Here is a 12,476-nt window from a genome sequence, read left to right as displayed (position 1 = left end):
TTTCCTCTTGATTTCCTCTTTGCTTTTGTTCTGTCCTGGAGGGAAACTCTGGAAGGGTAAGAAACCACCATGCCATGGGCCCTACTGGCCTGGCCAGTCACACTAACACTGTGTCTTCTCACAGAGTGCTCTGCCTGCTGCACACGCCTAAACCCCACCTTGGGGAGGGGGAGCTGTCACCCCCAAAGCAACAGGCAGTCCCCTCAATCTCTTGGAGCAGAGAGGGCTTCTCTGCATGGTCACTTCCCACCAGCAAGACATGGCAGCAGGGTTTGCTCATCTGTCATTAGCCAGTCAAGCATCCATCATTAGACTGAGCACTGCAGGGGGAGAAGGTCCTGGGTCCCACATGTTGCAGAGCAGCCCCTCAGGAGCCTTGGAAAAAATAATTCGTACTAATGAGGCTCTGGCCACATGGCTGGTCCCTTTGACCAGCAGGATGAGAAGGGCTTTCCTGCAGAATGATGTTGTGTGTGCAGACAAGGGGCAGAGAGCAAGGGTGTGACATTAACCCCATGTGAAGTAGGAGTAGAGTTTATTAACTGCATGAGGGTGGTTTGCACAGGGTGTACAGTCCCTCCTGCTCATCTCCTGCTGATCGCTTTGATAGGCAAACCTGTCTTCAGGAAGGTCCAGGCTAGAGATCATCCTCTTCCTTGCACCGTGGTCACCATCCAAGGTACCCGCAGTGTGATCCCCAAGGGCCATGGTGGTCTAACATGGACTGACTGGGGTGTTTGCCTACTGACAGTTTAACTCCTGTGTCCAGTTAATCCAGCCTTTTTTAGCCGTGATGCCCTTCCACTCATCCCTGGGGTGGACTGGAAGGGAGCTCAGTGGGTGTCTGCGCAGGGACAGTGACAAAAACCATGCTGCCTGCGGTCCCCATGCCTCAAAGGTTGCACGGATGCCAGTGGAGGTGCAGATCTGCTCCGTTGCTCTTATAGTCTCTCTGTTGCCTCCTCTATCAGGATTTGGGGTCAGGCCTTGCCTTGTGGATGGCTCCTCATACCTGTATGGCTCAGCACTATTTCCTCTAGGAGTTTCATGTTCTCTGGCTGCCAGCCCCTTCCCCAAGGTAAAGCCCTGCTCAGAGGGAGGCAGAAGCAAGATTTCATACCCATCTCAGCCCTGGGACTGCTGGCATCTCTTTCTGGTTGTAGCAGGCTGATGGTAATGTCCTGACCATGCCCCCATGCCCATGGACCCCAATGGGTTCACCAGACCTGGAGAGCTGGAAAATGGAGCAGCCTTAGTGATGATCTGTCCCCTCTCAGCATCCCTGTGGGAGAGTCAGCAGGTACCAGGCAATAAGTTGCTCCCTAGCCCTGAGGGTGAACTAGACTCCTTCTGGGGCTGGATGAGTTGCAGACCTCTTGCTAGCATTTCCCAGCAAAACTGCCTTGCCTATTGCCTCATGACTTCCACCTTCTCAGCTGCTCTGTTGCTCACGCTCCCATGCGGAGGCTTCCTGACCTCCCTCTCTGATGGGAAGCCAGCTCCAGCGAGTGACCAGCCAGGCCTGGCTCACCAACGAGCTCTTTGCTTTGTAGAGGAGAATGAAGAAAAGCAGCCACTGACCAGCAAGGAGGAGGAAGAACGTCGAATCGCAGAGATGGGGCGCCCAGTCCTGGGGGAGCACACCAAGCTCGAAATCATCATTGAGGAATCTTACGAGTTCAAGGTACTGTCTGCATCCCCTGTCCCTGTTCTTCTTCCCCTCCAGTTGGGGACCCTCCTTTTGGGTTTGCACAGCACTGGCAAGCACGTGTTAATGGCATTACAGCAAAGCGAGGCAGCTCCTGGCATCACAAGGTCTCAAAGCAGGATCAAGGGACACTTTGAAAGGTGGCTGAGCCAAGGCATGATGAAAGCTTGAGGGTCACTCCAGTGAGAGGGCAGTGGGTTAAAATACATGGCGCATCCTCACTCTGTCGATTAGCCCACAGCCATGGTCCTTGGGGGATTATCCCAGACTTTCTGTTCCACTTACAGACTGTTTGTTGGTATTATTATACTAGATCAGCAGTCTGGTGAGCCTAAGAGCTGACTGAGCTCCAAAATGCTGGAGGTTACTTTAAAATATAACATCATTCTAACAGTGATGTGCTATACCTAGGTCCTGCTAAAACGCGGTCTTGAGTGAGCCCCAAGCCCAGGAGTCCCAGTGCAAAAGGCTGTGCTTGTGAAGTTATGATTGTGAAGCTAAGCTGCCATGAATGCATGTGCCAGACCAAGAGCTGAAACCTGGACATTTCATTATCTTTTCCATTTTTCTGTAGTATAAAAAAACCAGACCACTGTGTTGCAGTGGTGGCTGCCTCCCTCCCACGGTTTTGCTGCCCGCTGTCAGTGTGTGTCGGAGGCATCACAGCATGCAGGCAGTCCCTCAGGCTGCCTGCCCAGGAGCAGCCTAACCGCTGCTGCCGCAGCACCTTCCCTGCTCACACTAAGCTCCAGCTCCTGAGCAGCAGAGAGAAGCAGAGCCCAGCTCTGCGAATGGGCCTTGATCAAATCTCAGTTACTGTTTTGAAGCAGCCCAGTAAAAGTTCTTCCCAAGGCACTGGGAACAAGGCTGTGGCACCTCAGCGCTATTTGCTCTTAAACCTCTGCCAAGACGGTTCAAACTCCCATCATCAGCGGGTTTCAAAAGATCTTTTTGAGTGGCAGTGAGGAGAATTGTAAATACTTACATTTGCTTTCACTGCTGGGGCTCTTGACCTGAGCTTAAAATCTGCTAAGCTTTTTCCATAAGTGCATGGCTGTAAGCACTAGTGCCGGTGGGGTTTAGCCCAGCATCTCCAGTCCAATAGCCTCTAATTCTCTCCTCTGCATCTACATCCACAGAACACAGTGGACAAGCTCATTAAGAAGACAAACCTGGCCCTCGTGGTTGGCACAAACAGCTGGAGGGAGCAGTTTATTGAGGCTATTACTGTCAGTGCGGGTGAGTTTGGACCACAGCTCCAGGTGAATTACGATCAACCTCACTCATGTCTCGGCTTGGCTGTATCAGTAATACAGACCATAGTGGAGCAGTAGGAGGCAAAACAGGTGGTGAAGTTATTTACAGTGTCTGCATAAATAAGACAGCTGATTAAACCCTTTTGTGAGATCAACTTGTCTGATGTGTAGGAAACCTCCTGCATTAAGTATGTCTGTAGCACCCAGCAGAGAAACACCCTGGCTGTTACCAGATGGCAGAGGGGAAAAGTCATTTAAGTGAGGAGATCTGGGAGGCAAACACAGTATTTGAAACCAGAGAGGCATAGATTATCTTAGTGTGAAGCAGCAGTGCTCCCCATCTCTGATGCTCCCCATACTGCTGCAGTGAGGACAACACAGTAGCAGGAAGGCCAAGCCTTGAAGACAGCCACTGCGTTCCCCTCTCTGTGGGCCAAAATTTGGCCTTGACCCTCTGCTTTCAGGAATTCTTGCTGCTCCAGTCAGCTGTGGCTGGATGTTATGGCTTAGCACCCTAATAGTTGCAGCAGCACGTGATATCTGTGGGCATATCAGATCATATCTGATCATATCGTCCCTCTTTTGGACAATTGCCTTTCCCTCAGAAATGTCCTATTGTACTGTTCTCACAGGCACCAGTGCCATGTGTACCAGTATGCCCAGTATGGGATATATTAGCATTCCTACATCTGTATGATGTCTTTTCTAAAAAAAAAAAGAAAGAAAGGTCTCCTCCAGATGTGGTTTTAGCAACTGGAGACACTAAAACTCACTGGCAGGATGTTAAAGCCTCCCAGCCCAGCCTAGGCTGCGTATGTGCACGCATTAGGGCAAAATCAGCCAGCTTAAATCGAATCACTGGGGAAGACAATTTGAGCTCATCTGGCTAATTGGGCATTGAAATGCATGGGGGAACACTCATACTTCCTACCTCAAGCTGTGCTGTACAGGGTAACCTCTGCCCAGCACAAAGTAATTAATAGTGATGGCCATACCATTTACCCTCCGCCTCTGAAAATGAGGACAGGACATTGCGCAGCAGCTATGTCCTCAAATTGTGATCCTTCCTCTTGTAGCACAGTTATTCTTAGAGCCTCCAGCCAAGAATCTCCCATTATTTCGGATACAGAATGAACATATCACGCAAGACAATCCTTGCTGCAGGTTTTGTAGCTAATACGGCTAAACTAATCTATGCCAGAATCAATTATTTAATTGCAACCCCTGTTAAAGCAAAGATAATCACCGCTACTTGAATCACATCTCTCTGACACATGTGAAGACTGCAGTTATGTGAAAGCCTCACTGCCACTGTGTCTTGAATATACCGCCACCATCAGTCCTAACACCATCAACCCTAACAAACATTTAATAAAAGTGGCATATTTTGGCGGATGTGAACTGTCCCTTGCAGCTGGAGAACAGTAATCTGTCTCTGAGCTCTGGGCCTACTTTTATTTGCCAGGATTTTGCTCCTCAAGTTTTGTGCCGAGCAAGTTAAAATGCCTCAAACACTGGAGTTTGGGGTTGAGTTTTTCCTTGCAGCCCACCATGTGGAGCAGGTAAAAGTCGCATGTTCCCACTTCAAAATCTAGCGTGGTCAGGCCAGGAGATCAGGTCTGTGGAAGGGCAGTGCAAGCGCAGGCAAGAGTGTACCACACCATGCTGTGCCATCCTGTGCTGTCCACAGGGCTGAGCTGAACCCTCTCACCCATAGCTGCCTTCAATGTGCACCAAACAACTCATAAAGTTTTTCCCACATCCTGGGGTTTGTCAGCCTGTTCCTGAGCACACCCTTGGGTTAGCATCTGACCTCACTCTGCATTTCAAGTTAACCTTCACAGACTCTGGCCAGCTCTTCAAAAAGAGTCGTTGATGCTGCTTAACAAAATGATAGACAGATCTGGATGAGTGTTATGACAGTGGCACTCATGTTCATTTTTCAGTCTGTTTTATCATCTTCGTAAAGGTCTAGATCCGTGACAGTCCTGCTGCCATGCAGCTTGGGAGAGGATTAAAATACCTGCTGCAAAATTACACGTGAGCACAGCACAGCATATCCTGCCAGTACCAGCCTTTGTGCAATGAGGAAAAAAAAAAGAAACAAAAAACAAGCAAACAAAAAAAACCCACCAAAAACCACACAAAAAAAACAGGCCACCATAGGCTTCCCAGGCTGAAAAACTGTTCCTTATCTCCACGACAATGCAGAGGAATAAGATATTTATATCTGCCAAAATAATAACACCATGCCACTGATTAGTTATTGTTTCTGCCATAGTGAGTTTGAAGCTTTAAAGCCAAGCAGCACATAACTTTCCATCAAGTTATTGTAGAGATATCAAGCTTCTCACTGCCTCTGTCTTATGTGTTGGTCTTGATTTGCAAAGGTGCTTTGAAGACAAACAATGTGTGCAAAGTTGCAACCCAACAGGATGCTGAGTAGGACTTTTCCCTGGATGGTCATGGCTTTATTTAGCCAAATATTGAAAACCCCCAAAGACTATGTCCATCAATCAGGGTAAGTGTCCAGGGCTGCACCACCCTCCTGGAGGAAAAGTTCTCCTGATGTTACCATCCAAGCTGCAGTTTGTGGCCATTGCCCCTTGTTGTAACCATTGTCAGCACAGAGGGGAGTTTCAGTCGATCCTCTCTGTACATGCCCTCCAAGTTGCTGTAGGCTGTTGCTTGGTCCCCTCTAACCTCCTCTCCTCCTGATTCACCAAGCCAGCTCCTTCCACCTCTCCCCATAGGCAACATCCTCCAGGCTTCAATCATCTTGGTGGCCCCACTGAATCCCCTCCAGCTTCACCCCAGCTCTCATGTGGGGCACCATGTCCCCTGTATACAGGCAGATCTCTGCATTAGAAGTTCCCTCCTGGCTTGCTCTCACTGGCTCCATCATTACCCTTTTCCATGCAGCTACACCTCTGCTGAGAGCCCCAAAGATGCCAGCAGAGTGCAAGATTTACGTGTACTGGAGCTGGGCCAAACCGAGAGCAGGTTTACTCCCCTTACAGGTTACCAAATCTCTTGACAGTGATCACAATCTGGGTGATCGCTGGGCTTTTTCCTTTTCTTGCTTCCCGTGGGCTGCATGTGCTCTCTGGGGGACCACAAAGGGGAATAGCCAAGAGGCAAAACTTTAGCACACAGGTTTTGGCCTCCACTTTCACAGGAAGGATGCCATGTCTTGATCCCCTAATTGGTTTTTCATCAGCACCTTTGTGATGAGACAGAAAGCAACTGTTGTCAGGAGCAGCAACAGAGCAAGCAGCTCGCCAGCAGCTCCCCCCAGTAACATTGTTGTCAGGGCATGGAGCGACCATTTGAACATGGGGTTAATTGATACCCACGTACTGGTACACAGCATACAGCAAGACCATTTTATTCTCCCTGCGGGAGGCTTTATACATTTTGTTATTCAATCAAACATCCACATTGTGGAGGAAGATGTGAAAGGAGCAATGTTTGCCCTGGCCAACAGTGGGGCAGATAAACACAGCACAGGCTCATTCAAAAGCTTGTGCCAGTCTGATCAGTACTGTGGCTGCTGGGAGAAGCAGCTTTTCCCAGGCACAGAGCCATCATTCCCTTAAACTCAGTGTCTGGTGAGGTGGGACCCTCACCCCCTGTGGTGGAGCAAAGCAGTGGCTCCGGTTTCACCAGGTGCTCTTGGCTACTCTGGGACTTGGCCCCTTTTTTCTGCCACCCCTCCTGGGAAGGAGAGCCAGGCCCACTTGTGCCATCTGAAGAGACAGCACATTGCATCCTCCCCATGGTGAGGAGCTTCTGCCAACAGCCATGCAGGGAGATCTGGTGGTCCACATCCTTGGAGGTAAAAAAACGCATCAAATACAATGACAAATCACCAACCTGTGTGCAAGGGATGTGTTTAACACAACTTGCAATGGCCTTGGAATCCCCAATGTCTATAATGTAGAAACCCGTCCTTGTTCCTTAAGGGTGGCAGGAAGGCTCCCACAAATTTCACTGGGAAGGCGTCACCTCCCCTTCATGCCCAGGGGTGGTACGAGAGCAAGCAGGAGGAGTTTTTGACTGTACCACAGCTCTGGCACTGTGTACTGTGCCAGGCTGGGGGAGCTCCACCTTCACGACATAGTCTGTCCTCTGGGCAGCGGGCTCAAAACCAGCCTCATCAGAGCTGCTGGAGTTAGGCAGGAGGTCACCAGCCCCGAGGGGCTCCCTGGCAGGGCCACCTGAGGTCAGCAGCCACCAAAATCAGCTGTCTTTGAGAGGGCTGGAAACAATCACAAGCTCTTGTGAAAAGCAGCTCAAAAAGAGCTTCCTTAGGTGAGTCTCCATGAGGCACATGTTGCTCTAGGTGGGTTTGCCCCATCCAATGTGAGGCCAGTCATTTCCCACATCTTCTAAGGAAAGGGTTCCTGAGCAGGGGCTGAGTCCCAGAAAACATCTGGTGGTTAAACCTCAGGCAGAGGTGCCAGTATGAGGCTCTGTGTTTTCTGAAGTGCATGTTGTTTTTTGTGACCAATGCCTTTCGAAGGTCTCTGTGCTGTGGGAAGGGGCCAGGAAAGGCTGTTGAGCCTCTCTGATGATTGCCCAGAAAATAAAGTATTTCAAAGGCAAGGCCTTCTAGGACCCAGATCATGTGAAAGCATTTGGGGGGCTGCTGTAGGCACAGAAGCTTTGCCAAGCCACCCCCTAGGATGGGTGCATCTAATCAGGCACTGGTGGTTTTCTCCAGGGGAAGACGACGATGACGATGAATGTGGGGAGGAGAAGCTGCCTTCCTGTTTTGACTACGTGATGCACTTTCTGACTGTCTTCTGGAAGGTCCTTTTTGCCTTCGTGCCTCCGACAGACTACTGGAATGGCTGGGCTTGCTTCGTTGTCTCCATCCTCATGATTGGTCTCCTGACAGCTTTCATCGGCGACCTGGCGTCCCATTTCGGCTGCACCATTGGCTTGAAGGACTCGGTCACTGCGGTTGTGTTTGTCGCACTGGGGACATCGGTGCCAGGTAAGGACAACAGCAGGGTTTGTTGTAAAGGTCCATCTCTGCCCATCAGGGTTTGGGTTTGGGCTGGGAAAGCTGAGCACAGCGAGGTCCTCAGCAATGCTCAGCAGGACCCTGGAGGACAGATTTGAAGTGCATATGGAAGTTGTTTTTCAGTCTCAGATGGGCCAGGAGGATTAGACCAAGATGTGGATCTAGTCCCTCGGACATTATTTCAAGGACCTTCCCCTTGCAAAGACTGTGAAGTATCTCTTTCTGTGGGCAGCCTCCATTGCATCCACTCTCAGAGTAGGAAATTCTTCTTTGATTAAAATACTGCCTGTGTTGGAAGTCCTGCATTTTCTTTCTGAGCATCTGCTCCTTTAACCTTGCCTCCCAGGTGAGTTACGTGCTAGTCCATACTCAGGATGCTCTGCCCAGTGCAGACACCTTTGTGCGAGACCAGGTTCAGCTTTGGTTCAGATGGACTGAGGGGTGGTTGCTGAGCTGAGGGAGCTGCTTGAAATGTGATTTGTGAAGCCCCTAGAATGCCCTGGACCTACAAATATTTGGAAATGTGGCTCTGATCAAGTGGTCACCCAGCCTCAGAAGACAGCAGAGACTGAGGACTGACCAGGGAGATTAAAAAAAACCAGGAGTTTCCATACCTACGTGCCGCTTTGTCCTCCCAATGCACATTGACTTGCTGCAACCCAGCTGCTTTTTATGCTGGCTCAGCAAAGAGCCTCTCTTAGGTATGAACTGGTGCACTGGAAAGCATGGTCCCAGTGAGATGGTTGCTCTGGGAATTCCCATGTCAGCTTATGCAACAGGGGCTGTGCCTTTCCCTCACCTTCTTCCATGGGCTGCACTGCCCAGGCATGACCTGGTTCCCAAATAAGGGGCTCTAAACCCATCCCGACCACCCTCTGTGTTGGTCACACTTTCCCTTGCCACCCCTTCAGTGATCAGCACTCGGGTGCTCAAATTGTCCTAATACTATCAGAGCCCAAGAAAGAAGCAGCAGAACTAAAAGGAAGAACAGATTTGGGCAAGGAACAGAAGGACCACTTTCTAGACCTCTGGCACTTTTAGGCATGAGGTTTGTGGGGCTGTCTAACACCCTTGACAGTGAAAATCTTCCTCCTGCTTTTATCAAGAAAAGGTAGCATTTAAGAAGCTCTTTTTATGATACACTTGGCTACCAACTAGCAGGTGGTCCCAGTCTGTATTGTGTTATGTGTGTGCTAGTTGAGCCTTGGAGAGGTGCAGGGCACTTTCCAGGAGACAGACAGGCATCAGATGAACATGCAGTGTAGTTGAGACTGACAGGGACCTTCCCTGCATTAAAAGCACCGCTCAAGCTTGCGGAAGTGTGCATGGCTGCTTCCATGCTCTGGCTGGTGCTGGCAGCATGCCCCAGATGTCCCCCATCCCTCCTCCCACAGTGGCACCTGCAGAGGCATCAGCACTGTCACACAACCCTGACCAAGGCTGAGAACAAGGAGAAATGCCTTTTCCTTCCCTCAGCAGTCAGATACATTTCCATGGGATTTTTTTGAAAAAAAATTAAGCAGCCTTTTGATTTCTTTGCTAGAAATGGCCCCTCTCGCTGTGCTTACATGTGCCCGGCCCCTCTCGCTGTGCTTACATGTGCCCAGCCCCTCTTGTTACATGAAACTGGGTCTTCATGCCAGGTTGCGCTTCATCATCTCACCTCAGAGCCCTGCTGGGAAGGAGCATAAAGGAAACTCTGTTGAATTAAAAAACATGAAATCTGACCTCCCCATTTTCTTTTTCTGAGCCACACTCTGCTGCCTGTACCCAAGGTGCTCTGGGAGGACAAATGGGTTAAGGATTCATCTTCTCATCGTTAGCTGAGAGTGCTCACCTGGACCAACCCAGATGCTAATACCCACTCCTGCTTAATCCCTTGCAGATCCAGAGCAGGTTTGGATGTAAAATCAGCACTTCCCTACGGTGCAGAGCAGCATTGTGCTGGTCTGCTTGACACAAGATCTGCCCTGTAAAAGGCCAGCCAAGTTTTATCATAACTCTTTTGCCACCAGTATTAAATCTGGTGAAGCACTTGGGCAAGTGTACACCCACCTGCATCCCTAAGGGATGAAATATGACCACTTGTTGATCAAAGTGTCAGGGTCTGCACAAGAATCCAGACTTCAGTGAGTCAAAAGGTTTTAGAGCAACATCATTAAAGCAAACAGAAACACACAGCTTCAGGGGACCTGAAGGATAGATACAAACCACTGTGGCTGCCACAAAGCTTTTCCAACCTTTTCAGTTCTTTTGCAAGTCAACAAATTCGTGGATGTAGGAGAAGGGGAAAACACAGTGTAGTATTGGGAAGTGTACTCTCTTGCTTAAAGTACTGTGAGGCATCTGAGGCCATGCTGGGGGAAGCCCCGTATTTCTAGATACTGAGATTTCTCTCCTGGGCATTTCCAGACCCTGATTGTCCCTCTGCCTCCGGCCAGATGCACCCTTCCTTGGAAGTGCCCATAGATCGGGCTGTACCCTGTTCCCTTACTCACCATCTTCATTCCCCAAGAGATGCCATTGACATTTGTCCCCAAGCTGCTGCTGTCCCTCCTTACCTGGCTGTTTTCTGAGTGTTTCTCTCCACCTTCCTTTTGCAGACACATTTGCCAGCAAAGTAGCAGCAACACAGGACCAGTATGCAGATGCCTCCATCGGGAACGTCACCGGGAGCAATGCCGTGAACGTTTTCCTGGGCATAGGGGTGGCATGGTCCATCGCAGCCATCTATCACGCGGCACATGGACAAGCCTTCCAAGTCTCGCCCGGCACCCTGGCCTTCTCTGTCACCCTCTTCACCATTTTTGCTTTTATCAGTGTGGGCGTGCTGCTCTACCGGCGGAGACCCGAGATTGGAGGTGAGCTGGGCGGGCCGCGGACTTCCAAGCTGCTCACATCCTCACTGTTTATCCTCCTCTGGCTCTTGTACATATTCTTCTCATCTCTGGAAGCCTACTGCCACATAAAGGGCTTCTAAAGGGACATTCAGAGATAGTAAATATATATATATCTATATGTATCTATATAGAGCGATATATAGGTATAGATATAGATATAATGTTGTGTATAATGAACAGAGAAAGAATAAAAGAGATTTGCCATGTTCACACACCTGCTGACGGAAAGCGGCTTTGGAGCATCCTTTGAACTAGGCAGGACCCCAAAGCCAGCAGGACGCCTCCCCAGGCAGCGGCCTCAGCCAGGAGCCCAGCAGCAGGGCCCTCTCTGCAACTCTACCAACAAGAGCAGCTGATAGCCACCCAGCCCTTTCCCATCGCTCTCTCCCACCCACCGGCCTCCCCAGGAGGATGGATGTGAAGGCCACTGGGGCATGTTGGTACGGGGAAGGCCAGAGTAGCTGCTAAAAACAGAGCGGTGGGTGAGGAAAGGAGAGGGAAGCAAGGGTCCTGACCTCCAACCACCGTCTGCCTGCCTTCGCCACTCGGGAACGTTCCCTCTGGCCCTGTTGGAGAGAAGCAAGAGACCGGACTGAAGACAAGGGGAAACTGGGAGCTTTCTAAGGATAGAATGTAAACCGTTTTCATCATTGATTTGGGGTTGGTTTGACTTTTTTTTTGTTTTTGGCGTGTGTACAACTAGCATTTCCCCCCCCTCCACCTTTCCCTCACCTTTCCCTCTCCGTCCTTCGAGGATGCGCAGCCGCAACCTCGTGTCCGGTGTCCTAAGCTGAGGCTGTGCGGAGCGGTGGAGGCTTTTCTTCCACCTCCTCCGCCTCCTCGGGCATGCTGTCGTGGTACTTGTAACATTTGCATGAATGAAATTAACCCTATCTGTATATAGCATCCTATAGCGATAGTCCTTCCAGCCATGTGGGTTGAGCATTGCAAATACAAGTGTTTTATTTTCACTGGGTTTTATTTATTTTAGTTAGTTTAGGTTTGCCATAGGTTTTTGTTTGTTTGTTTATCTACTCTTAGTGGGGGTAAAAAGAGGGAAAGCCATTCCCGTTTATTGATCTGCATGGTCCACGAGAAGCAATAGCAGCCATGCAGATGCAGGTTTTCAGGGAAGGAAAACCCACACCCCAGATACTGCAGGCTCCATCCCCCTGTATGGGCAGGTTCCCCCCCCACACAGCAGCCAGTCCAGGACATGCTGGTTTTACACAAGGTCCCAGGAAGCCCAGGAAGCAGTGTCCGAGCCTGAGGGTGATGAGCATGGCTGGCTCCCAGCACCTCGCTTGCCTTTGTCCTTATAGCCAATGGCAGCCTCAAAACCCAATTGGCCCCCTGCTATTCCCTGTGTCCCCAGAGGTCTAGTGACAGCCCCTGTTTCTGAGCATTAAGCCATCAGGATCAGTTCCCAAAGCTGGTCCTTTCCCACAGCCATTTGGAGGCAGAATAATTCCGCGTAAGGGCTGAAGGGCCGTAACAAGATCTCCTACACTGCTAAGCATAGCTGGGAAGCATTCCCCAAGGAAAAAGGCCACATTTTGCACCATCCAAATCTGAACCAG

General features: G+C 50.1%; 1 protein-coding gene across 14 annotated transcripts in view; it reads left to right on the top strand.

Moving 5' to 3' along the window:
• Nucleotides 1–11,110, top strand: part of LOC104547960 (sodium/calcium exchanger 1) — a 102,995-nt gene extending 91,885 nt beyond the window's left edge. For 4 of the 14 annotated variants that reach the window (XM_010193844.1, XM_010193841.1, XM_010193843.1 and 1 more), the window contains 5 exons: nt 611–679; nt 1,554–1,684; nt 2,848–2,947; nt 7,691–7,966; nt 10,600–11,110. In XM_010193844.1, the coding sequence (XP_010192146.1) occupies nt 611–679; nt 1,554–1,684; nt 2,848–2,947; nt 7,691–7,966; nt 10,600–10,976 (953 nt within the window). In that variant the 3' untranslated portion in view covers nt 10,977–11,110. Of the gene's footprint in view, nt 1–41; nt 57–167; nt 195–610; nt 680–1,538; nt 1,685–2,847; nt 2,948–7,690; nt 7,967–10,599 lie in introns of all 14 variants that reach the window. The other 10 variants (XM_010193848.1, XM_010193845.1, XM_010193847.1 and 7 more) reach the window with 5 other exon arrangements.
• The last annotated feature ends 1,366 nt before the right edge of the window (nt 11,111–12,476 follow it).

The sequence above is a fragment of the Mesitornis unicolor genome, unplaced genomic scaffold, assembly GCF_000695765.1.
Source record: "Mesitornis unicolor isolate BGI_N332 unplaced genomic scaffold, ASM69576v1 scaffold11051, whole genome shotgun sequence".
Lineage (NCBI taxonomy): Eukaryota > Metazoa > Chordata > Aves > Mesitornithiformes > Mesitornithidae > Mesitornis > Mesitornis unicolor.
Note: the sequence above shows the minus strand (reverse complement) of the source record. Positions and strands in the feature narration are given on the sequence as shown.